At 41.9% G+C, this 26,529-nt stretch overlaps 1 protein-coding gene across 12 annotated transcripts in view; it reads left to right on the top strand.

Moving 5' to 3' along the window:
• Positions 1-26,529, top strand: part of KCNMA1 (potassium calcium-activated channel subfamily M alpha 1) — a 648,117-nt gene that overhangs the window by 419,596 nt on the left and 201,992 nt on the right. For all 12 annotated transcript variants that reach the window (XM_087702562.1, XM_087702561.1, XM_087702560.1 and 9 more), the window contains 6 exons: positions 1,795-1,900; positions 2,979-3,061; positions 5,357-5,426; positions 6,797-6,952; positions 14,315-14,424; positions 21,890-21,958. In XM_087702562.1, the coding sequence (XP_087558688.1) occupies positions 1,795-1,900; positions 2,979-3,061; positions 5,357-5,426; positions 6,797-6,952; positions 14,315-14,424; positions 21,890-21,958 (594 nt within the window). The remainder of the gene's footprint in view (positions 1-1,794; positions 1,901-2,978; positions 3,062-5,356; positions 5,427-6,796; positions 6,953-14,314; positions 14,425-21,889; positions 21,959-26,529) is intronic.

Raw genomic sequence — 26,529 nt, 5'->3', positions numbered from 1 at the left:
TTCCTGTCAGTCAAAAAGTTGGGATTAGGGAAAACTATGGGATATAGGAAAGTGCAAAATACACAAGGGTGTTGTTTTTCAACTGCTTGGATGTAACCTATGAGTGACTGCTGAAAGCATTATGTAGACAGCTACTAGCATTGAGAAGCAACCTTGTGATGAATAGAACAGAACAGTACAGAATGCAAAATGGAAGGGAAGGGAGGAGAATAGAATTGAAGGGAAGGGAAGAGAAAATTAGAATAGAATAGAACAGAACACAATTTTTTATGGCCAAGTGTGACTGGACACACAAGGAATTTGTCTCTACTGCATAAGCTCTTGCAGCAGGTTCTTGTCAGTTATGCCTGCAAGGAACAGATGATTTTAGAGTAGTAGAAATGATTAATTTAGTCTTTCCATGAGGGATATGTGTGTATGTGTTTGCGTATTTATTTGTATCCTGCCTTTATCATTTTTACAAATAACTCAAGACGGTGAACATATCAGAGTTCCTCCTCCTCCTGTTTTTCTCAACAACAGCCCTGTGAGGTGAGCTGGGCAGAGAGAGAGAGAGAGAATGGCTCGCCCAAATTCACCCAGTTGGCTTTCATAGCAAAGACTGGATTAGAACTCACAATCACTCGGTTTCTATCCTGGTGCCTTAACCACTAGGCAAAACTGTACATCACCACTGCCTGTGATCAATTCATTTTAAGCACCAGTATAGTTGGACCCAGTATGTGAGTGTATAATGTCTGTTTATGTATGTAAGCGATGCAGTGGCTCAGTGGCTGAGCTTGTCAATCAGAAAGGTCGGCAGTTCAGTGGTTCGATTCCCTAGCACTGCATAACAGAGTGAGCTCCCGTTACCTGTCTCAGCTTCTGCCAACCTAGCAGTTCCAAAGCATGTAAAAAATGCAAGTAGAAAAATAGGAACCACCTTTGGTGGAAAGGCAAAAGCGTTTCATGTCCATTTGCCATTTAGTCATGCTGACCACATGACCACGGAGACATCTTTGGACAGTGCTGGCTCTTCGGCTTTGAAACAAAGATAAGCACCACCCCTAAAGCAGGGGTGGGTTTCTCGCCCCGTTCCAACCGGTTCGGTTGGAATGGGGCCGGCGGCGTCCTCATGCACGCACGCAGTGCACGCATGCATACTAGCGCCTGTGTGATGCTCCAGCTGCTCCTGGAGGATCGCACAGACGCTGTATGCGTTCTGCGCATGCGTGGAAGCGCAGAACTCGTCAAAACCGAGTAAGAAACGCGGGCGGGTGGATCCTTCGGCGTTCCTGGAAGTTACTTACTTCCGGGTTCGCCGACCAACCGGTTCGTGGGGACCGCCGTGAACCGCCTGAAACTCACCCCTGCCCTAGAGTCAGGAAAAACTAGCAAATATGTGAGGAGAACCTTTACCTTTACATTTATTTGTGTATGTTTGTGTGTGTGTACAGCAGAATAAACTTAATTCACCTTTTCAGTAAAATTAAGCACTTGTATAATGTGCCTTTGAGTGTGACATCTTTCAAAATACATCCCCTCTACTAATTCCAGAGAAAAAGGGAGAGCACAATTGAAATTCTGAACATAATGGATTTACCTAATGATTTTTTAATCATTCTGACCTGGGGGATGAAGAGAGGGATGATATTTGGATGAAAGCGAAAATGTTCTGGAGAGCTCATAGCTGCAAAGAAAACAGAATTGAAAATGATCATCTACAAAATAGATGTTACGAGCTGCTGCAAAAATCTGTTAACCTTTTGGAACTGTTTGAGAAATCTTTTTTTTTTCTCTCTCTCTCTAATTTAGTATCTCCCCTAACCTTGAGTTGGAAGCTCTTTTTAAGCGACACTTTACTCAGGTGGAATTTTTTCAGGGTTCAGTTCTCAATCCGCATGACTTGGCTAGAGTAAAGGTAAGGAAGAGGGTTTTTTTCAGAGGGGGGCATCACATAACATAACAACCAGTTTGCCCAGAACCGAAAATGTGAGCACGGGTGTGCACCAGTGGTGGGATTCAATTTTTTTTTACTGCCGGTTCTGTGAGTGTGGCTTGGTGGGTGTGACAGGGGAAAGATACTATAAAATTTCCATTCGCTCCTTACTCCAGGGGAAGGTTACTGCAAAATCCCCATTCCCTCCCGATCAGCTGGGACTCAGGAGGCAGGGAATAGATGGGGCAGGGCCAGTCAGAGGTGGTATTTGCTGGTTCTCCGAACTACTCAAAATTTCCGCTACCGGTTCTCCAGAATCTGTCAGAACCTGCTGGATTTCACCCCTGGTTGCACTTTAAGAAGCCAGAAGCCCCTTCAATTTCAAATTGGCTCAGAAGAAATGTCACAGAATTATCAGCTTTTTGGGCTGTTAATCCTTCTGGAATGAAGAGATCCTTTATATCTTTTAGATCTTTTATAATAAGGTTCTTTAGAAAAAAAGAAGGGGGATAACGTGGCAATAGGTGAACAAGTTTAAGACTGAAGTAGCAACAGTTCAAAATTCTGCTTTTAAGAACGGACTAATCATTCTGAATACAACTCTTTTCTTATAGAATTTCAACATATTAACTCAATAGGGCCATGGCTGTCTCTCAATCCAACCACAAAGATTGATGCTTAGACCTTGAAGACTATATGTATATATAAAATAGAAGCTGGAAGTTGTTAGGCCTTGGGCACAATGTTATTCACCCCTGGCCACTTCCAGATGGATGAACTTTGACTCCTCCCCCCAGAATTCTCCGTAATAGCCATGCTGGCTGGAGACCTGGATCCAGACATCTGGAGGTTGCTAAGGTTGATCTAGAGGCATGCCTTTCCACATCTGGAGGTTGAAAGGAGCCTATGAATAATAGCGTTCACTTGCATGAAATAACTTGTAGGTCTGCCATTCAAATCTACATGTGATTTCTTAGCCCACGTTCCATAAAAACCGAGTATGTTGGGGAGAGGGGAAAGTTGCTTTGTATGTGTTTATATTTTCTCCTTTGATGTCCAGATAGAGTCAGCAGATGCTTGCTTGATCCTTGCCAACAAATACTGCGCAGATCCAGATGCTGAAGATGCTTCTAATATCATGAGGTAATTTAGATGTAGCGATTTGTATTGAATGTTGATTTTTTTTAAGGGTTTCGGCACACACCGGAACTTTCAGCTGCCAAATATGGCTGTGAATTGGGGGAATATTAGCTATCCCACGTCAAATTTGGTTTCTAGGGAAGATGTGGGATGGTGGGGTTTATGTAGAGAGGAATTAAAAATAGAAGAAGAATGGAATATAATGCCTTGTTTCAGGAAAGGACACAAAAGAGACTCACTTTGAGGTTTCCGAAGAAAGTTTGTTATCTTTGTGGACTATCTAGATAAGCTAAGATGTCAGATTCAAGGAAGTGTAATGTTAGAAAAGTCTAAAAAGTAATGAAGTCAGCAATCTTCCTTAGTTGAGGAATTTAAATGAAAGCATCCCAGACAGATACATGAGCCATGGTGGCGCAGTGGTTAGAGTGCAGCACTGCTTCTGCTAATTGCCAACTGCCCAGAAGTTGGCAGTTCAAATCTCACCAGGCTCAAGGTTGACTCAGCCTTCCCTCCTTCCGAGGTGGGTAAAATGAGGACCCAGATTGTTGGAGGCAAAATGCTGACCAGGGGTGCGTTCCCGACTTCTGTTACTGCTGGCTCGCTCAGGGATGCGCTTCGCTAAGCACGCATGCGCAGTAGTAAAAAAAAAAAACCAAGATGGAGCCTATGGTGCCACTGATAGAACTGGTTCATGGGTATGGCTGGCCGAGTTACTAGTTACTCGGCTGAACTGGTCCAAACTGGTAAGAACCCACCTCTGATGCTGACTCTGTAGACCACTTAGAGAGGGCTGGAAAGCATGGTGAAGTGGTATATAAGTCTAAGTGGCAAAAAAATCAGCAAAAAAATAAAATAAATCAGAACACCAAATATAAGCTGGGCGGATTCGACCTCTTAGATGACCCCCACTCTGTCAAGGACCTTGGAGTACTCATCTCTAATGATCTAAGTGCCAAAGCCCACTGTAACAATATTGCCAAAAAGGAACTAAGAGTTGTTAACCTAATCCTGCGTAGCTTCTTCTCTGGTAACACTGTACTACTAACCAGAGCATACAAAACATTTGCTAGACCAATTTTTGAATAGAGCTCATCTGTCTGGAACCCGCACTAATATCGGACATTAATACAATTGAGAGAGTCCATAGGTATTTCACGAGAAGAGTCCTCCACTCCTCTGCTCTCAACAGAGTCCCTTATGCCACCAGACTTGAAATTTTGGGCTTAGACAATTTAGAACACCGCCGCCTTTGGTCTGATCTAAGTGTAATACATAAAATTATCTACTACAATGTCCTACCTGTCAATGACTACTTCAGCTTCAACCACAACAATACACAAGCACACAATAGATACAAACTTAAGGCAAACCACTTCAAACTCAGTTGCAGAAAATACGACTTCAGCAACAGAGTGGTCAATGCCTCGAATGCTCTACCTGACTCTGTGGTCTCATCCCCAAACTCCCATAACTTTAACCTTAGACTGTCTACTATTGACTTCACCCCATTCCTAAGAGGTCTGTAAGCGCACCAGCGTGCCTACCGTCCCTGTCCTACTGTCCCCATTTATTCGTATCCATTTCATGTGTTCATAAACTTGTATGTACTTATATCTATTATCTTATGCATGCAAACAAAGAAACAAATAAATAAAATAAGTGCTATTGTTATTGCTATCTGGATGAAGTCATACAATGAAGATCTTCGTCCCCCCAAATTGAGGATAAATCATCACATAATAGCATAATGATTTCTTGCTGGATATCTTAAGACTCTGAGAGGCCTGAAATTTGTAAACCTTGTAGAAGAGTCACATGCAGATAAACCTCGACTTACAACAGTTCATTTAGTGACTGTTCAAAGTTACAACAGCACTGAAAAAATTGATTTATGACCAATTTTCATGCTTATGACCATTGCAGTATCCCCACGGTCATGTAATCCAAATTCAGACGCTTGGCAAGTGGTTCATATTTATGATGGCAAGATTCACTAAATGACTGTTACTAATTTAGCAACTGCAGTGATTCACTTAACAACTGTGGCAAGAAAAGTCATAAAATGGGGCAAAACCCACTTAACAAATGTTTCACTTAACGTAAATTTTTGGCTCAATTGTGATTGTAAGTCAAGAATTACTTACATTAATCAACCACAGCCAAAAATCAGGAGGAATCTCGTGGTGCCTTTTTCCCTAACACATTTTATCTTGGGCTTTTTGAAACTCTCTACCAAGAATAAATATGAGACTATTTCCAAATCAAAATTACAAGAAATGCTTTTTATCCCCTTTTCAGAGTAATTTCTATAAAGAACTACCACCCAAAAATAAGAATAATCACTCAGATGCTGCAGTATCACAATAAGGTAAGGAATCCTGTGATATTTATCATCAAGGTTGTCTGATAAAAGATTTTTTCCGATCAATTGCCACTAGAATAGAGACATTAAGACATAATATCTAAGATAAAGGCCATGGTGGCACAGTGGTTAGAATGAAGTATTGCAGGCCAACTCACTGCTCACTGCAGGAGTTCGATTCTGAGCAGTTCCAGGTTGACTCAGCCTTCCCTCCTTCCGAGGTTGGTAAAAAGAGGAGCCAGATTGTTAAAGGACAATATGCTGACTCTGTGTGTCTTATGTGAGATGGACAGCTATTTTCAGGGGAGGGAAATGCAAATTTATTTCTCCTTCCTGAAGCAGTCCATGCTGAACATCTGTCTGTGTCGTCTTCGGGAATGGTCCACATGCTTGAATTTCCTCCCTGTGGAAAGAATCACATTCTTAACATGGGAAGTCCATGAGACAAATTGGTACAGTTATTATATTCTTTATCTTCCAGAGTAGAGCTGTTTGTTTTCCCAATAATGGAAAAAGAACACGTTTGGCTTCCCCATAAAGCACAAAGCAGATTCCTGGACCTGACAAAACCCCTTTTATTAAATGAATGTGAATTCCTCTCATTCACATTCAGCAAAGGTCTGGCAAACAGTCTTTCAAAGGTGAATTTATGATCACGGACCTTATCTAGCTTGGAAAGCTGCCATGTAAATATTTTCCAAATGCAATGCTGTGCGAGGAAAGACTTGGCACAGAGTCTCTGAGATTTATGGACAGATCTTCACACTTCTGAAACGAACAAACGAATGAATTGTTTCCTGCAAAAGCCCAGTCCCCTTTCGCTTCTCTTTTATTTCTTATGGGAGGGGCCATTCACTGTCCACGTGTGGCTTTACTCCCAAGTTGACCCTGATTTATTAGCTGTTTTTTTCTTCTCTGCATGCACACACTGGGAACAGGCTCCAGCTGTTCCTCTGCCTCACTGCTGTCTAGTTCCGAAGACAGCTGAGAACTGCCAGACGATCTTGGCCCCATCTCTGCCTCTGATGCAGAGCTGTCATCTGAGCCTTCCCCAGCCTCCAGGACTGGCCCATGTTCCTCCCCAACCTCCTCACTGTCCGACTCTGCTGCCAGTTCCGTTGGTTGCTGGCGGGCCATAACAAAACCCAATAAAAAACACACAAGTAACTTAAATTGGAATGGGATAACTTGCTGCAGCCAACTCCCCACAAAATGAAAAAAATAAAAATAGGGTGTTTTTTCTTAGAAATGAAAAGCTAAAGGTATTCTTTTCCCTTTCATCTCCTCCTCTTGCCTTCCCCTGAGATGGTAAGATGCATAATCAAAGATTTCAGGGATCATGGCTGACCTGTTTTTTTTTTTTTTTCCTGTTGCAGGCCCATCTGCTAAATATTCCAAGCTGGAATTGGAAAGAAGGCGATGACGCCATATGCCTTGCTGAACTAAAGCTGGGGTTTATCGCCCAAAGCTGCCTGGCACCAGGCCTATCGACTATGTTGGCAAACCTCTTCTCCATGAGATCATTTATAAAGGTAGCGTCTCGTTTTGGGAGGGGACATTTCATGGGATGTCAAGGGGCCACGTTTCAGCGCATGACTTAAACTCAAAAACAGAAAAGCATACATCTACATTAAAACGTAGAACAACATACACCAAAGAAAAACAAAGGGAAAAAAACCCCTTTGCTATTACAGATTGGGCAAGGGGCCAGGTTCTTTCCTAATTATATTTTTATTTGGCACATCCATGGGCCATTAGAGATTGTCCATAGCACAATCTTTCTGACTTTTTTTCCTGTTAGATAAACCACATGTTTATCAACAGAGAAATTCTTTGCAGTTAAAAAATATGATCTCTATCCAACCCATATGGCATACAACCACCCAGAGGGATGGGGGGTTAAAAGCCATATGGTTTTTTTCTTTCTTGAATATTTTTTGCCTCCATCAATTGGCTGGGTATCTCAGATGGCAAGTATAAATATGAAACATGTATCTGTACTGAAGTCCAAGGGTCCAGTGAGAATCATTCATCCATTCACTTTATTTTATTTCATTCAAGAGGTCTCCTGGGATTTATGAGAAAATCAAAATAGGGTAGCTCAGGAACACTTAAATGTTCTCAGCCCTTTTTACCAGCCCTTGTTCCCTTAGTGTTAATTTGCTCTGATTCGCTCTCTCCCACCCTTTCCCCTCCCTCCCCTCTCTCTTTTGACCACACTGTCCAATTTAGGAATTTGGGTTGCTTCTTTTAGATGAATGTGATCTTGTAGTCATAGAAAGTCATTCTTGGAAGATTTTGATAATGTGGCTCAACAGCTATCAGTCCAGGTTGGAGACCCTAGCACAGTGATAGATAGCCTTCTTGTTGTTGGGTGCTAAAAATGTGAGGGCACGTGCACATTAGGGCATGTATGTGCCGGCCCCCATAATGCAAATTGCGCCCCCACATGCACATACACGCACAACCCCCATGTGCCACACTACTCACCTCCAAGCTGAGCTTGGTATTTCCTACAGAGGGCTGGGGGAGGCCATTTTCACCCTCCCCAGGCTCCAGGAAAGTTTAGAAATTATCCATTCCCGGCTTCTGGAGGGCCTCTGGGAGGGCTGGGTGAGGCTGTTTTCAGTACCCAACTTCCAGTTGGCCCTTTGGCCCTGTTTTTCACCCTCCCCAAGTTTCGGAAGCTTTCTTAAAGCCCAAGGAGGGCAAAAACGGCCTCCCCCGGCCCTCCAAAGGGCCAAAAATCAGCTGACCAGTGCGCATATGAGCTCCCACCCCTTCCCACATAACAGTTCGAAAGCATGCTAATGCAAGTAGATAAATAGGTACCACTTTGCTGGGAAGGTAGCAGCGTTCCATGCACCTTTAACATATAGCCCTGCTGGCCACATGACCAGAGAAATTGTCTTCGGACAACATTGGCTTCCTCAGCCAAGAAATGGGGATGAGTACTACACCGTAGACTCAGAAATGCCTGAACAGGGAAATCTTTACCATTTACCTTTAGTGTACACAATATAGAGAACAATACAAAGAGCAACAATTAAGAAGAAGAAGAAGTAAAGATGATCAGGGAACGGTTGTGGAAACTAGATATGTCTAATCTAAGAAAGGAAACAATGACGGTAACATGATTTCATCTTCCAATATTTGAGGGGCTGACCTAGAGAAGAGGGGGGTCAATTTGTTCTCCAAAGCACGTGACAAAATGTAACAGATGCAAGATAAACATGAGAGATCCAACCTAGTTGGAGAAATTTCCTGACAGTGGGAACAATTAATCAGTGGAACGGCTTGCCACTAGAAGTTGTGGGTGCTCCACCCCTGGAGGTTTTTAAGGAGAAATTGGACAGGCATTTCTGTAAAGTGATGTAGGGTCTCCTACTTGAGCAAGGGGGTGGAATAGAAGACCTCCAAGGTCCTTTCCAACCCTGTTGTTCTGCGTTCTGTGATAACAGCAATAATTCACTAGGAATCAGGAAACATTACAATTGCAACAACTTGTGTTGAAAAGTGTCCTCTGCAAGGGTACTCTACAGCCCGTGTACTCCCCCCCTCAATATATCTGAGAGGAGGTAGCAGCCTTCTCAATTTCTTTTTTTTTAAAGTTTTGTATTTTTATTCTCTTACATACAATTATAGGTATATTCACATAGTTATCATTCTTTTTTTATTATATTTTTTTTATTTTTATTACATAGACAACACATACACACAACAATGAAAAAACAAAAAAAACAACAACTCCCCCCCCATCATCACCTACAGCATGTCGTTTGGTTACAGGTGTTTTAACATTTATCATTCTTATACATTTATTATTTCATTTAATAGGTTATAATATGCAGTTTGGGTTGCTTTGTTTACCATCCCTTCCTCCTGTTGTAACATCACCTTATTTTCCCTTTCCTTTCTCCCTCCCTCCCTTCTCTACTTCCATCCTTCCTCCTTATCATTCTTTACACTTGTCATTCTTATACATTTATTATTCCGTTTAAAAGATTATAATATACAGTTTGAGTTGCTTTATTTACCATCCTATTTGCCTATTTTAACACCACCTTGTTTTCCCTTTCTTTTCTCCCTCCCACCCTTCTCTACTTCCTTCCTTCCTCCTCTCCTTCCTCTTCTTTCTTCCCTTCCCTCTCCCCTACTCCTACTCTTCCTCTTCCTCTTCTCCTTCCTACCCTCTCTCCTTCTCTTTCTCTCCCTTCCACCCTCCTCTCCTTACCTCTTTCTTCCTGCCCTCCTCTTCCTCTCGTCCTCTCCTCCTCTCTCCCTTTCTTCTGTTGTTATAGGTGTCTCTTTCAAATCTCATTTTATGTTTTCTTGGGATGGTATTTTCCCAAACTCAAATATAGTTTAGTATCATTTCTTATTCCCTTCCCTTCGCTAATCTGTCTTAATTATGTTTTTCCCCTTTATATCTCACTCTTGAATATATACTTGTATATATAGCACTTTCTTTTCTGTTTTCCCCCTCTCCCCCACCTTTCCAGCCTTCTCAATTTCTCATGTGTTTTCAGACTAACAAGGAAATGCTCCAGGCAAATAAACTCCGAGCATAATGTACTGTACATGTTCGAAGACTGCCTCCCGCCAACCCCTCCCCCTAGTAGAAATCCTGCCATTTTGGAAAACATAGATTGAAGTGGAAAGGTTCCTTCCCTCCTTCATCCCAGCTGATTGCAGAGTAGTAGAAACCGCCCTAAATATTTCCTTTGTCAATGACAAAGTTCCATGATCAGCAATGACACCACACGCATTTCACTGATTATGGCTTAATTTTGCAAACCAAGTTATTTCAGTAACTCCTCTCCCCAACCTTAGTATCAAAACAAAGTTCACAAAACTTGCACTGGGATATTTGGTTTCGTTTTTTTGCTTTTAGAGTAGCAGTTTTCATATGGAACCTCTTAGCTTGCAGTCAAATACACAAACAAAATATTAATGGCAAGATAACCCAAGTCCGTGCCATTCTGTTGGGTAAAACCAAACAGGTTTCTGAAAATGCTTATCCTATTTTTCAGAGTATAAGACACAAATTTTAAAAAAAGTTTTTGCACTGTGCAAACTTCCCCAAAACAGCCCGTTTTTTGCAAAAACAGGATCATTTTTTTTAAAAAAAAGAGCCATGAATAGCCTTTAGGGGGCTTGCAGAGTGCTACTCAGGGCTGGGGGGCACAATTGAGCAAAAACCAGCCTATTTTTCACTCATTTCTGCCCTCCTCAGCCTCCCCCCCCCCCAGGAGCTCTCTGAAAGCCTTCTACAGGCTATGCACAGCCATTTTGGTGAAGGGGGTGGGGTTTCAGGAGGCAAAAAAATGCTGTATTCAGTGTATAAGATGCACACAGATTTTCAGCCTCTTTTTTGAGGAAAAAAGGTGCATCTTATACCCTAAAAAATACGGTGTCTTCATTTACAACCCGTAAAGAATCACAAATAGTAAAAAGTCCGACAGAAGTCTGCCAAAGTCTTTCGGGCTAAGGCTGATAAACCCACCTTTATTTCCCTTGAAACGCTGCCAAAGACCTAATTTGCCAATTAGCTTTGCAAGCCACATGGAGCACAGCATCAAAATGGAGCTTCAGACTTTAAACCGACCAGAATGAAAAAAGTTGCTTCCTGCAAAGCCTCACGTGCCTTTGTTCCTTCTTTATCTCTTATGGGAGGGGCCAATCATTTCCAAGCCTTACTCCCGAGTTGCCCCTTTTGTCTTAACTGTTCTTGCCTTTTGGCAGCTCTGCACATGCGCACACTGGGAACGGGCTCCCTCTGTTCCTCTGCTCGTTGCTGTCCAACTCTGGAGGCAGCACATAACTCCCAGATGGCCCTGGTCCCCTCTCTGCCTCCAACACAGAGCCATCACCTGAGGCTTCCCCAGACTCCAGGACTGGCCCATATTCCTCCCCAACCTCCTCACTGTCTGAATCTGCTGCCAGCTCTGCAGGCTACCAGCGGACCACAACAGTTGGGTAGTAAAACATCTGGAGGAAAGCAACCAAGCTCAGAGATCACCAAGGACCTCCCAGGCTGAATGTCATAAAATACTTTCCCCATATCATGTTATAGTTTGCTTTAAGCATGTGGAACCATGTTGATCAAGCAACAATAATGTGATTATCACTCCATGCTAAGCAATAAATCATAGTTCATAAATCATATATGTTCTGTTCACTTACGGATTAAGCCAAAACCAAACAAGGCAAGTTCAGCATAATGCAACCTAACTAGCTAATTTGTTGGCTGAAGGTTTTTTTATTTATGAGATACTTAGGACTGATTTGCTAAGTACAGGAACAAGTGGAGGCCGGGAGAAATAATCACAGACCTTAAATGAGCCAGAAAGGTTTGTAATAAATTCATAGGTGATTTTAAAACAGCCCCTTCACAAGGCAGGAGAAACAATTGCTTGCTTTCCTTTTATGGAAAATCCATGGCTCATTGCAATACTTCAGATCAGCTGAGCCCTGTGATTGCTGATATTCGATGCATTAAATCTACTCTTTTCTATACAATATTGGCTAATAAAGTTGTAAGAACAACAGTGGATTTCATTTCAGCCCAAAGGTTTCCGCTATAAAACTTCTGTCTGTTTTGCTGAATAAACGCATTCAAGGATATAAATCTCTCTTTATTAAGTATTCTAGTTAAAGACAATAGATGTGCTAGTTTCTTTTCAATATCGTGGACAGGAGGCCTAGATTTTATCACCATTTCATTTTGGGGGGATATTTTGTGGGTGAACGTAGTAGGAGCAGTTGATATACAGGATTCCTCAAATGTCTTTGTTGGATAGTTCTGAAGACAGATCTCTTCTGCTCGTAAGATGATAAACACTGCCAAACTTTATTGAAGTATTTAAAAAATTCGCTGTAAATGAAAAGTTTGAAAAGAACAGGCTACTTTAAAGGTTTTTTTTATTATTAAACAACACAATCATAAAAGTGAGCTACAGCCTTGTAACTTATGACAGGTAGCTATTCTTATCTGAAAATCATGTTCCACTGGCCTGGGGAATATCTGGGTTAGCATCTGGCTTGTAAATTTTGCAACTTTGCAAAAAAAAAAAGGGGGGGGGAGAAGCTTGTGTTTCATAGTGAACATTATGCAGACTTCAATAATGACTGTGTGATGGACATGTGGGTGCTGGGCAGGGGCTTGAACTTTCACTTGGGTGGGGAAAACCTGGAAGCTTTCAGATTTGGGTTTTCCCAGTTGTGGCAATATGACATCTCTAATAAAATGGATGACTTCTCTACTAATATGACATCTCTAATAATATGACATCTCTAATGTCATAATAATATGATATCTCCAATATGACATCTCTAATAAAATGCTGAAGAAGACTCCTGCGAGTCCTTTGGACTGTAAGACGATCAAACTGATCAGTCCTAGAGTGGATCAACCCCGACTACTCTTTAGAAAGCCAGATCCTGAAGAGAAAGCTCAAATACTTTGGCCACCTAATGAGAAGGGAAGGACTCACTGGAGAAGAGCCTAATGCTAGGGACGATTGAGGGCAAAAGAAAAAGAAGGGGACGTCAGAGAATGAGGTGGCTGGATGGAGTCACGAAAGCAGTTGGCGTGAGCTTAAATGAACTCCAGGGGATGGTAGAGGACAGGAAGGCCTGGAGGAACATTGTCCATTGGGTTGCGATGGGTCAGACATGACTTGGCAACTAACAACAACAACAACAAATAAAATGGAACTTTGAGGAACTTCAAGTCTTGGAGTGTTATTTCGTTGGGGGTGTTAGTTGGAACCCTGACATTAACTCGAATCTGAAAGCTTCAAGGTTTTCCCCACCCAAATGAAAGTCCAAGCCCTTGCCCAGCACCCACATGTCCATCACATAGTTCAATCAGCCACTGTCCCACTGGAGATGACTCCCAGTCATACCCCTCAAGGTGCAGGGCAAGATGTCCTTGACTCTCTGATAAAGGAATGTTATTTAGATTATATATCTCCCATACTCCAAATAATCCCCCTCCCATTTTCTCACAGCATCAAATGTGGCAGGCCTGAAGGCCCAATGCAAAAGATGGCTTCCAGGCCTGACAGACTGTATGTATTTGAGCAAAAATACAGTTGTTGTTGTTTTCAAGCATTGTAGAAACCTGGTTCTTTGAGTGTTAGCGGAAGTTCCTGGAAAGGTATCTTATGTTCAGAATTATCTGACCCAATTCATATTTCACAAATGGGGCTTGTTTATGAAGTTCACATTCCCCCAAAGCTCTTGCAACATATTAAAAAAAACTGCCCACATGATATTTTTCCAGCAATATTTTTCTTAAATACTGTATTTTCTTTTTTAATCCACCTCTGGTCAATAATAAAAAAGGAAAAGAGAAAATCATAGAAATTGAACAGGCCTAATTCAGAAGGTAATGGACATGGTGACTCAGTGGCTAAGATACTGAGCTTGTTGATCAGAAAGGTCTGCAGTTCAGTGGCTTGAATCCCTAGTGCCACGTAACAGAGTGAGCTCCTGTTACTTGTCCCAGCTTCTGCCAACTAGCAGTTCGAAAGCATGTAAAAATGCAAGTAGAAAAATAGGAACCACCTTTGGTGGGAAGGTAACAGCATTCCTTGCACTTTCGGCATTTAGTCATGCTGGCCACATGACCATGGAGACATCTTCGGACAGGACTGGCTCTTCGGCTTTGAAACGGAGATGAGCGCCGCCCCCTAAAGTTGGGAACAACTAGCATATATGTGCGAAGAGAAGCTTTGTCTTACCTTTAATTCAGAAAGTGTTTTTTTAAAAGAAGAGTTAAGTATAAGCTCCACCCTTAATTTCCTGAAATTGATTTGTGTTATTTATAGCCATTTCCTATTAAAAATGCAGCTGTCATTTTGCTTCTTCTTTGCTCTCCTTTCTAGATCGAAGAGGACACTTGGCAGAAATACTACTTGGAAGGAGTATCTAATGAAATGTACACAGAGTATCTTTCTAGTGCCTTTGTTGGTCTGTCATTCCCTGCTGTTTGTGAGTAAGTACTTTTGCAGCCATGAAATCGTTTTTTTTTTAAGAGATCTTTGTCCTTAACCCTAATCTGAAATGATGAAAAACAATAGCAATAGCGCTTTACTATACTCCTCATTTTACTGACCGCAGAGGCTGAGTACATAATAATAGCACTTAGACTTATATACCGCTTCACAGTGCTTTGCATCCCTCTCTAAGTGGTTTTCAAAGTCAGCATCTTTCCTCCAACAATCTGTGTCCTCGTTTTACTGACCATGGAAGGATGGAAGGCTGAGTCAATAGCAATAGACCTTAGATTTATATACCGCTTCTCTGTGCTTTTTACAGCCCTCTTTAAGTGGTTTACAGAGTCAGCCTATTGCCCCCAACAATCTGAGTCCTCATTTTACTGACCACGGAGGCTGAGAGGATAGCAACAGCACTTAGACCACTTCACAGTGCTTTTAAAGCCCTCTCTAAGCAATTTACAGAGTCAGCCAATTGCCCCCAATAATCTGGATTCTCATTTGACCAACCTTGGAAGGATGGAAGGCTGAGTCAATAGCAATAGCCCTTAGACTTATATACCATTTCAGAGTGCTTTAAACAGCCTTCTCTAAGTGATTTACAGAGTCAGCATAATGCCCCCAACAATCTGGGTCCTCCTTTTACTAACCGTGAAAGGATGGAAGGCTGAGTCAATAGCAACAGCACTAGCGCTTAGACTTATATGCCACTTCACAGTGCTTTACAGCCCTTTCTAAGTTATTTAGAGTCAGCTTCTTTCCCCTAACAAATTGGGTTGTCGTTTTACTGATCTCGGAAGGATGGAAGGCTGAGTCAATAGCAATAGCACTTAGACTTATATACCACTTCACAGTGCTTTTACAGCCCTCTCTAACCGGTTTACAAAGTCAGCATAATGCCCTCAACAATCTGGGTCCTCATTTTACCCACCTCGGAAGGATGGAAGGCTGAGTCAACCTTGAGATGGTAAGAGTCGAACTGCAAAACTGTAGCCAGCTGTCAGCAGAAATAGCCTGGAATACTGCAGTCTAATCACTGCACCATGGCAGTAAGTAGTAAGGGAAGAATTTTCTGAACTAAGAATGATTAAATAGTCATAGCTATCAATAGACACCTAGACATTAACAACATCTATAGACGATGCAAAAAAATATATATGCAGAGAGTTTGTAAGGCCTGCAGAGTGTTCCTGGAGGCTTGGGAGGACAAAAACAGCCCAGTTTTTGTGAAAAACGGACCCATTTTTCACTTGTTTTTGCCCTCCCCAGCCCCCGGGAGCACTTTGCAGGCCTCCCAAACCCTCTGCGCATCCATTATTATGAAAAACAGGATGTGCGGCACGGGGTTTCGTGAGGCCAAAAATACTGTATTCAGCGTATAATACGCACCCAGATTTTTACCCTCTTTTTTGGGGAGAAAAAGGTGTGTCTTATACTCCAAAAATATGGTAGTTCTAGATTGCTGGAAAAGGAACACAAGAAGTGTCAATAGTAAGCAAGAGTTTGATTTCTCTAGTGCTTCAGCTGTTCACTATTTATCCAACGCCATGATCAGGGGAATGTCCCTTTCCTGTTCCCTGCTGTCATCTTGTAAGTGATTGTGTGATGTTTAGTAGGGTTACAGCATTTCTTTAAAGCTGTTGGATAGTATTGTGGCCTGCCAGCAGAGCTGGTGGTAGACTCAGACAGTGAGGAGGTTGGGAAGGAATGTGGGCCAGTCCTGGAGTGTAGGAAGGCTCTGATGAGGGCTCTGTGTTGGAGGCAGAGATGGGCCGGGGCCATCTGACAGTTATCAACTGCCTTCAGAGTCGGAGATCAGTGGGGCAGAAGAACAGCTGGAGCCTGTTCCCGATGTGTGCATGTGAGAGCTGGCAGGAGAAGGGAACAGTTAAGAAACAAGAGGCAACTCTGGAGTAAAGGCACAGGTAGACGGAGAACACAGGTATTCTCCCATGGGGAATAAAGAGAAGCGAAAGGGGAGTGGAGTTTGCAGGAGACTATTAGTTCACTTAATTAATGTGAAGATTTGTTTGTGACTCTCAGAGACTCCTTGCCAAGTATTTTCTTGTATAGTATTGCGTTTGGAATAATATCAGCCTGGCTGCTCTCCAAGCCTGATAAGGTCTGTGGTTGTAAATTCATCCTTGAAAGACTGTTTGCTGGAACTTTGCTGGATGCGAATGAGAGGAATTCACATTAGCTTAATAAAAAGGGGTTTTGTTGGGACAAGGAGTTTCCTTCATGATTTTGTGAAGCCTGGGTCAGAACAGATAGTTCTTGCCTTCAGCTGTTGTTTTGTAGAATAATATCCAGAATGTTTCCTAACAGCAAGAACAATTTCCCAACTGTGAAGATTTCATAAATTTCAAGACGCTGAGTACAAATAATCAGTGAAACCCTGTGCCAAAGTTGTGGGTACATCAACTCTGGAGTCTTTTAAGAAAGGATTGGGCAGTCATTTGCCGGCAATGATATGGGATCTCCTGCTTGAGCAGGAGGTTGGACTAGAAGGCCTCCAAGGTTACTTCCAACTCTGTTATTCTGATAAGAATTTTTTTTAACATTTGATCCAAATCACAGTCATAGAATAATAGGAAGGGACCTTGGAGGTCTTCTAGTCCAACCCCCTACTTATGCAGGAGACCCCATACTATTTCAGACAAATGGATGTCCAGTCTCTTCTTAAAAGCCTCCAGTGATGGAGCACCCAGAACTCCAGAAGGCAAGTTGTTCCACTGATTAATTGTTCTCCCTGTCAGGAAGTTTCTCCTTAGCTCCAGGTGGAATCTCTCTTTAACAACCTCCTACTCATCACTTCTTGTGGTATTTTGAAGACTAAGTAGATCGACTCTTCTCTGTGACGGTCCCTTAAGCAGGGGAAGAGAGTCAACTGTAATTCTTCTCTTTGATTGGCTAGACTTCCTGGTTCCCTGAACCATTCAACATACTTCGTACCTCAGGGTGTGTGTTCTGTTAAGATACAGCCTGTTGTGCCTTAAATGCCTTCTACTGTACTGCTATAAAATGGCTTCTACTGTATACCGCAGTGGTGTCGCCATGGTAACAGCTTCACAGTGCTCCACAAGGGGGCTCCCTCTGCTAAGGGAAAAATCCAACATTAGAAATTACATTTGGTCTGGACATTTTCCCCCTATAAATAAATACTCTGGCAATGTTAGGTTATCAACTAGTATACAATAAATGATGGATGTTTTAAAAATAAAATACTAAACACTTTTACAATTCTTTGCCCATTTAATCTTATTTAAGCCCAGATAGAATAATTTATTATTATTATTAAAGCGGGATAAAAACCTTGTTAGGTATGACATACGTTGGGTATCAAATTATAATTTTTATGTATCTCTATTTGTCTGTAACTGATTTGAAGATAAGAATACAGCAGAGGGGGGGGGTTATATTAATTACATTTTGAGAATGAAATTTATGTAGCCCTCCATTCCAAGTTCTCAGAGATTAGAAATTTGCTCTTCGAAGAAAAGGGATTTGGCTATCATAAAAACTTCCACGTTTCTCATTTTTGCTTCCTTTGGGGCCAGTTTTTACAGGGATGTTTGTTTTTTTCAAAAGCCACTTTTCCAACATTTGGTGCTTTAGAATTCCATTCTGCCAGTGAATAAAACTGATTTGTAAATTAAGCCATCATCATTGTAAGGGTCCGCAATCATTTGCAAAGGTTTATCATTGCCCCATTAACAGTCAACATTAACATTTCCCAGGGCTACTTATAAATTCCAGCAGATGCAATGCAATGTCATCAGCTAAGCATAAAATTTGGAATGGCTTCTGTGACATTTTGCATGATAACTAAATGTCTCCCACAGGGCCCGATTGTCATGAAAACAGCTCTGTGGATGTTGAAAGTTAATCTTAAAACAATTGTTTTAGGTGGTCCATGAAACAAAAATCCTGTGTTTATTACTATAAATTTTATCATAACGTTAGGTACAGGAAAGGGGCTAAATGAGTTGTAATTCTTACCCTCTGACATTGTGATACAGGCAGTCCTCAATTTAACAACAGTTCATTTAGTGACCAATCAAAGTGACAACAGTACTGAAAACAGTGACTTACGAACAGTTTTAATACTTATGATCTTTCCTAGTATCCCCTTGATCACATGATCAAAATTCAGACATTGGGCAACTGATCGACATTTATGATGGTTGCAGTGTCCCAAGGTCACATGATCTACATTCGGATGCTTGAGAACTGATTCACATTTATGACGGTTGCAGTGTCCTGGGAATATGTAAAGAGCCGTGGTGGCACAGTGGTTAGAATGCAATATTGTAGGCAAACTCTGCCCACTGCCAGGAGTTCAATTCTGCTCAGCTCAAGGTTGACTCAGAGCTCCATCCTTCTGAGGTCAGTAAAATGAAGAGTCAAATTGTCCGGGGTGAGATGCTGACTCTGTAAACTGCTTAGAGAGGGTTGCAAAGCACTGTGAAGTGGTATATAAGTTTAGGTGCTATTGCTATTGACTCAGCCTTCCATCCTTCTGAGGTCGGTAAAATGAGGACCTATATTTGACCAGAAGGCCTATAAGGTCTCTTCCAGCTCTATTTTGATTGATTGATTTCATTCATCTAATGAAATGCTTCACATTTGATGTCTAAAGATATGCAGCAGCACAAATGTAACATGTGTCTACTACACCTTATGTTGTGGCCCGCCAGTGCAACTGGCAGCAGATTCAGAGAGTGAGGAGGTTGAGGAGGCACATGAGCCAGTCCTGGAGTCTGGGAAGGCTCTGATGAGGACTCTGTGTTGGAGGCAGAGGTGGGGCCAGGGCCATCTGACAGTTATCAACTGCCTTCGGAGTCGGACATCAGTGAGGCAGACGAACAGCTGGAACCTGTTTCCAGTGTGCAGAGTTGCCAAAACAAGGGAACAGCTAAAGAACAGAGGTCGACTTGGGAGTAATGCCACAGGTGGATGATGAATGGCCCCTCCCAGAGGAAATAAAAAAGGAGCGAAAGGGGAATGGAGTTTGCAGGAGACAATTAGCTCGCTTAATTGGTTCGTGACTCTCTCTTGCCAAGTTTTGCAGATATCGGCCTGTCAGCTCTCCAAGCCAGATAAGATCTGTGACTGTAAATCTTCCCTTGAAAGACTTTGGTAGATGTGAATGAACAGAATTCACAATGAATTAATAAAAGGGTTTTTTGTCAGGATAAGAAGTTTGCTTCATGCTCTTGGGAAGCCTACGTCAGAACACCTTACAATATTTATTTGTAGCGTAGATGTATAAATATCTGTCTTGATGCTATGCACAACTGGTTGAACATAGGATGTTGGGTGAAGTTTCCTGTACAGGTACACCTCGACTTACAAGCATTTGTTAATGAACATTCAACAGTGCTGGAAAAAGTGACTTAATGCCATTTTTCACACTTATGATCCTTGAAGGACCAAAATTTCAACACTTGACCACTAGCATGTATTTATGATGTTTGCCATGCCCTGGGATCATGCGATCATCTTCAGTGACCTTCTGATAAGCACAGTCAATGGCGAAGCCAGATTCATTTAACGACTGTGTTAACCAATGTAGCAACGGCAGGGGGTTCCTTGAACAACTATGGCAAGAAAGGTTGTAAATGTTCTGACCCAGGCTTCCTTAGAAAGCAAGAAGCAAAGTCTTGGTCCCGACAAAACCTCTTTTATTTACACAACTGTGAATTCCTTTCATTCACAGTCAGTAAGGCTTTAGCAAATAGTGTTTCAGAGGAACGTTTATCCACACGCATCTTATCAGTGCTGAAAGATAACTATCTTCCAAACACAGGGCAAACCAAAACTTCATACAGAATCTCTTATAATCACCAACAGAACTTTCCACTCTTAACACCACCAAATGAATTATTTCCTGCAAAAACCCACTCCCCGTTCATTCCTCTTTTGTTTCCTATGGGAGAGGCCAATCACCTCCAAGGTGTAGCTTTACTTCTAAGTCGACACTGTTTTCTTAATTGTTCTTGTCTTCTGGCAACTGTGCTCGCACACTGGAAACAGGCTCCAGCTGTTCTTCTGCCTCACTGCTGTCTAGCTCCCTCTCTGCCTCCGACACAGAACCCTCATCTGAGCTTTCCTCAGCCCCCAAGACTGACCCCTGTTCCTCCCCAACCTCCTCACTGTTTGACTCTGCTGCCTAATTCAACATTTAGGTTCCACCTCCAATTTATGTAAGCAAGAGCTCAGGCCCTCCTCTTCTGATTTAAATATAATTTATTTCTTTTGGGAAGATAAGACAATTATGATTTCCTTAAAGCAAATTATCCATGTACATCTATGTTGAAAATGCACCTGTTAAAGTCCAATGTTTCATACTTAAAATAGATGTGAAGACAATCTAGAATGTCATTTCTGCCCTGGGAAGAATCTGAACATAAAATGCATGTGGGGAAAAGGGTTTCCAAAGGTTTATCAAAGCATTATTCCTATGAATAATTGAGATATTTGCAGCCAGATAAATATACAGAACTTCTGGAGATATATTTTGCTATAGCTCAGTGTTTCCCAAAGTGTGGTACGCGTACCCCCAGGGGTACTGGAAGAGTTTGGTGGGGGTACGCGTTGCACCAGAGTTTGGTGGAGATCATGTGGGAATATCCACTGCACCGTGCTTAGCTGCGCCCACAGAACAAGGAAAGAAATAGGCGCGTATCACAGTTTTTACATGGGAACTGATTAACAGATTAAAATTAACAATCAGGGAACCAAATTATGATGATCTGTCATCTCAACATAAACAATTTCATCCTTCTCATTGAATCAAATAAATGTTCTTTATAATATAACTTTCGTTTATTTTGCGTATGTACCAAAAAAGGAAAAAATAAATATATTTTGATTTTTATTAAAGCATATGTTTTTTATGAGGGGTACTTAGCGTTACGAAAATTATAGAAGGGGTACACATATGTCAAAAGTTTGGGAAACACTGCTATAGCTGAAGGTCGTAAGGACTTCGACAAAGTTGAGGAGTGCAGGCAAAGAGCTAAACTATATTTTATAAAGGTCTATATGTAGATAACCTTAAGGCAGTGGTGGGATTCAACCAGGGTAACAATCGGAGCGAAGCGCACACTAACAACTGAGCGTATGCTTTGTTCTGTGTGCGTGCAGTGCATTTGAAAACTTACCTTCTACTGCAGCTCTGGTGCAAAACAGCTGAGGCGCAGCAATCCGCTCTTCGTGCCTATCAGCTGGGCTTCAGAAAAGGGAATATAGGTCAGTATAGGGCATGGGGGGGGGGGCTGATCATCGGTGGGAACTAGTTCACTCTTAGCTGATGGTCGGAGCTACCGGTTCGCCCGAACCGGTCTGAACCAGCTGAATCCCACCCCTGCCTTAAGGACAACAGCAAAATACTCATATCAACAAAATAAATAACATATTCTCATTTTGTTCTCTTTCCCTCTGCTTTCTTTCTGGCAGACTGGTCTTTGCAAAGTTAAAGCTTTTAATGATAGCCATAGAATACAAGTCGGAGAAAGGGGAAAGCAGGTATGTAACCCTCTATCAGAACTTTTTCGTAGTGCATCTTTGATTATTTGGCCTGCTTGAATTTCTTCCTCTCATTCATTCTTTTTCCTTTCTTTGTTTCTTGCTGTTTGAATGGGTGTTTATATTTATGAAACAATTTTATATTCCAGGCACTCTTTGACATTATGGTGCCCACTTATATACCTAATCAAAAGGCAACATCATGCCTCAAAGTCCAATAAAATCGATGAAATGTGTGATTTTAATTTAAATTGCCCTGAAACTGGTTTCCTGCATTAAAGAATGTAAAGTTCTCAATTAAAATTATACCTAGGCAGAGTTGATGAACGACAACTTAGAATCCCAATTGAGTTCCTCCTTGATAATTCTACATAACCCAATACAATCTAACCAGGATAAGTATTTCCAAGTGATGTATATAACTCTGTACATAGGATTGCTGCAATTTGAATCCTATGCAAAGGTTGGCTTGAAAGATTACAGATAAGAATACACACACACACACACACACACACACACACACACACACATAAACACCAAGCCAGGGGTCAGCAACCTTAGACACTCAAAGAGCCACAAAGGTCCTAACCAGAAGCCCCCCATTCAATTCTGGAGCTGACAGGATGTCCTGTTCCCCCACCATAGAGTCACCTCCTAGCGCTGTGTCCTTTTTCAACTGCCCACTGGCAGTCCGGTTCCCCCACCATAGAGTCTCCTCCTAGTGTGGCCTTTTCCTTTTTCCTTTTACTGACCGGCGACAGGGAGCCACAGCAGAGGGATGACAGAGCCACATGCAGCTCCAGAGCTGTGGGCTGCTGACCCCTGCACCAGGCAAACAGAGAAATGCATTACAGGAAAAAATATTCTGCTAGATCATTATTCAAAGTTCAAACAGGAGATTCATCTATGGCTTCTTTTGGTCCATTTCTTCAAGCTTGGAGTTATTGATAACATTTTTAGAAGACCATTTGAACTTCATTCCCCATTATAAAGGATAATAATCCAAGATAATTATCATTTCTGCTAAAAAAAAAAACAACCTCTCAACCTCTAAAAATGCAAGACCTAGCAGTGACACTGTTACCTACTTTGGGTAATGAAACATTCTGCAAGAAAACAATCAAGCTCAGAGAGCACCAAGGTGCCCTCACCTTGGCGATTTGTGTCATGCATTTTAGCCCACCAATCCTTCTTGGAAGTAAAATCCACCTGGATACTGTATATGTCAGGAGTGGGTTCACGACTACCGGTTCGCTTGTGGCCACGCCACACACATGCTTGATGTGCTTCTCGTGCACATGTGCAGTACAATAAATGTTTTCTGCACATGCGCAGAAGCAAAAAACAAGATGGCGGCACCTATGGCGCCGCCCGGAGAACCATTTCAAAAGCATGGCAGGCCTCGGTTGCTGCCGGTTCCAGCAACCCAAGCCGCCAAACCTCTACTGGTTCACCCAAACCGGTCCGAACTGGTAGGAAGCCACCACTGATATATGCTTAATCTTATCATTGACTTCCCAAAAATCTAATTTTTGCAACCATGTTTTGCGATTAAACTAATCTCAAGAACGACAACTCCCTCATAGAAATAGAGTTGACTTTCATTATTTAAAAGGATTTGAATGTAGGTCTTTTATTTTAAAAGCCAGAGGTAGTGATTGATGCACTATTTGCTTTATGGATAGAATGCAACCATTAATATAGTCAGGAGGAATGGAAGCCCACCTAATTCACACCTGGAGTTCAACTTGGACATCTTCTCAATGCATCCTGCTGAGATTGCCACCAAATCCAACATTCCAATAGACTCAACAGATGGCGTCTTCTAGTTTAGTGTTCCTCAACCTTAGCAACTTTGAGACATGTGGACTTCAATTCCCAGAGTTCCCCGGCTATCCACACAAAGTTAGGGTCCCCATACCTCAAAGCTGCTAAGGGTCAGAAACAGTATCCTACTTCCATTTTATTGAAGTTCTTCATTAACCTTGTACCAAATCTGGCCTAACTGTAGACTTCATAAGATGAATTCTGGAATTGGAAAATCCACAGCTTCCTGCAGATTTCATATCTTCCATTCATCGGTTTTTCTCATCCTGCTCTGTGATAGCAATTGCACCCTCTCTCCATTTTTAAATAATGTTACTAATCTTGCCAAAATTTATTTTCTTTGAACTAATATACATCCCCTACCTTGGACATATGCATATTTTTCAGTGAACTTAAATCTTACCACAAAATGTGCCAAAGAGTGAAATAATTTCAATTAAAATTATGGAACATCATTAGAAAGCTATAGCTTAGAATAGTGCTCCCCAACACACCGGGCCATGGCATGCCAGGAGCTGGTCCACACCAACAAGGGAACCCCCATCTGTGGAATGCAGGCAGCACACAAACCACAACTCTTCTAGTCCACGGAAAATTCTATCCCCACGGAAATGGTCCCTAGTGCCCAAAAAATTCAGGGCTGCTGACTTAGAATGTAGCATGTTTGATAAGCTTAGCAGAATATTGAAGACAAGACAGAAGCAGGATTTACAGGATAGGGTCAAAAAAATTCAAAATGGTGGCCCCAATGGCCATGTGTCACATAAAAATGGGTGGAGCTTCAATCATGTTACCATAATCAACTTTTTTTTAACCGTATCCTGTAGAACTGTCCAAACATCTGTGCTTCTCTTATTTGGGCAGCTTTCCCCCCCCCTCAGTAGTTTTTACATTTTGGCTGCCTTTGTTTAATTTCCCATTGCTGCTTTTTCAGAAGAAGCTGAGGTAACCCCAAAGAAATAGACAAGTGGACTTGTTCCACCGCTGAGATCCAAACTGAAGGAATGTCAACAACAGCTAAGAGTGTTACAAACTCTTCATTACAGGAATCTTCTTTTTGCGCTGCTCGGCTTCCCCAAAATGCTAGTTAAGAAAAATCTCACACAGTTTGGCAAAACTACATTTTTTCCCCACCTGATAGACTTAGTCAAGGGAGAGACTTTCTTTATGGCTCTGAGGGCCACCAGACAGATTTTTTAAGTGAATTGATCCAATATCTATCCTATGCTTGATCCAATATCTTCGAACTTTATTTTGGACATCCCTTTGAACATAATTTGGATATCCTTCCTTCTGTTTCACAATTCAACGTGAACAATGTGTTTTTTCCCCTCAGCTTCTCTCCTTCAGTTTCTTCTGCTTAGATTAAAATTCTAGTAGAAGAATAATTGCTGACTTCAGTGGTCAATTTAAGGGGTCCTTGGTGCTCTCTGAACTTGGTGGCTGCAGACATTTCATGACTCAAACTAGGTAACATCATCAATGCTAGTTGTTGGGTAATGAAATGTCTGCAAGAAAACCACCAAGCTCAGAGAGCACCAAGGACTCCTCATTTCTACCCTGAGCTACAAAGATTCTCCCTTAATGGTGCAAGTACATTTGGCAGCCACAGCTGACATCCCATCACAGTTATCTTCACAGAACTGGTCGAACTTCGACCTACTGATGTGACTGGGAAACGCTTTGAAATCATTCAAAGAATCAAAGCTGAGTACAAAATGAGAAGAAGTACTTTATGCAACCTGAAATGGATCCTTGAAATTCAGCATCTCAGATGAAGAGCTTCTTAAATATAACCATGTTGCTTCCCCTGCATACAAAGATATCTGTTCTGACCCAGGCTTCCTCAAAAAGCACGAAGCAGATTTCTGGTTCCAACAAAACCCCTTTTATTAAACAAATGTGAATTCCTCTCATTCACATTCATCAAAGGCCTGGCAAACAGTCTTTCAAAGGTGAAGTTATGACCACAGACCTTATCTAGCTTGGAAAGCTGCCATGTAAACATTTTCCAAACACAGTGCTATGCAAGGAAAGACTTGGCACAGAGTCTCTGAGATTCACAGAGAGATCTTCACACTCCTGAAACAAACAAACAAAGGAATGAATGGTTAGCTGGAAAAGCCCCCTCTCCTTTCACTCCTCTTTGATTTCCTATGGGTGGGGCCATTCATCATCCACCTATGGCTTTACTCTCAAATCGACCCTGATTTCTCAGTTGTTTTCTTCTGGCAGCTCTGCACATGCACACACTGGGAACTGGCTCCAGCTGTTCCTCTGCCTCACTGCTGTCTAGCTCCAAAGGCAGCTGAGAACTGCCAGACAGCCTTGGCCCAGTCTCTGCCTCCAACGCAGAGCCCTTGTCTGAGCCTTCCCCAGCCTCCAGGACTGGCCCATGTTCCTCCCCAACCTCCCCACTGCCTGACTTTTCTGCTAGCTCCACTGGCTGCTGGCGGGCCACAACAATATCCTAGCATCAGATGTAATTTGAACAGAGATCAGTTCCATGACACCTAATTTATCCTTGTCATTTTAAAAATAATTTCCTCTTTCCCAATTATTGATTGGTTTCACCCCATGTTAGGTTCCCCCCTTCTTTATTTTTATTTTTTTGAAATATGTACTTTACGAAAACCCAGATTCAAATTTCCTAGTTGTGCCAAGGTTTATAAGCAATCATAACCCGTTTTGTCATTGTGTGTCTTGTAAGAAACAATATGCAAAAAAAAAAAAAAAAAAAAAAT

Source organism: Thamnophis sirtalis, unplaced genomic scaffold (assembly GCF_051295495.1).
Source record: "Thamnophis sirtalis isolate CommonGarterSnake01/CBP01778 unplaced genomic scaffold, rThaSir2_p1.2 scaffold_15, whole genome shotgun sequence".
Lineage (NCBI taxonomy): Eukaryota > Metazoa > Chordata > Lepidosauria > Squamata > Natricidae > Thamnophis > Thamnophis sirtalis.
This window is presented reverse-complemented; position numbering and strand designations above follow the sequence as displayed.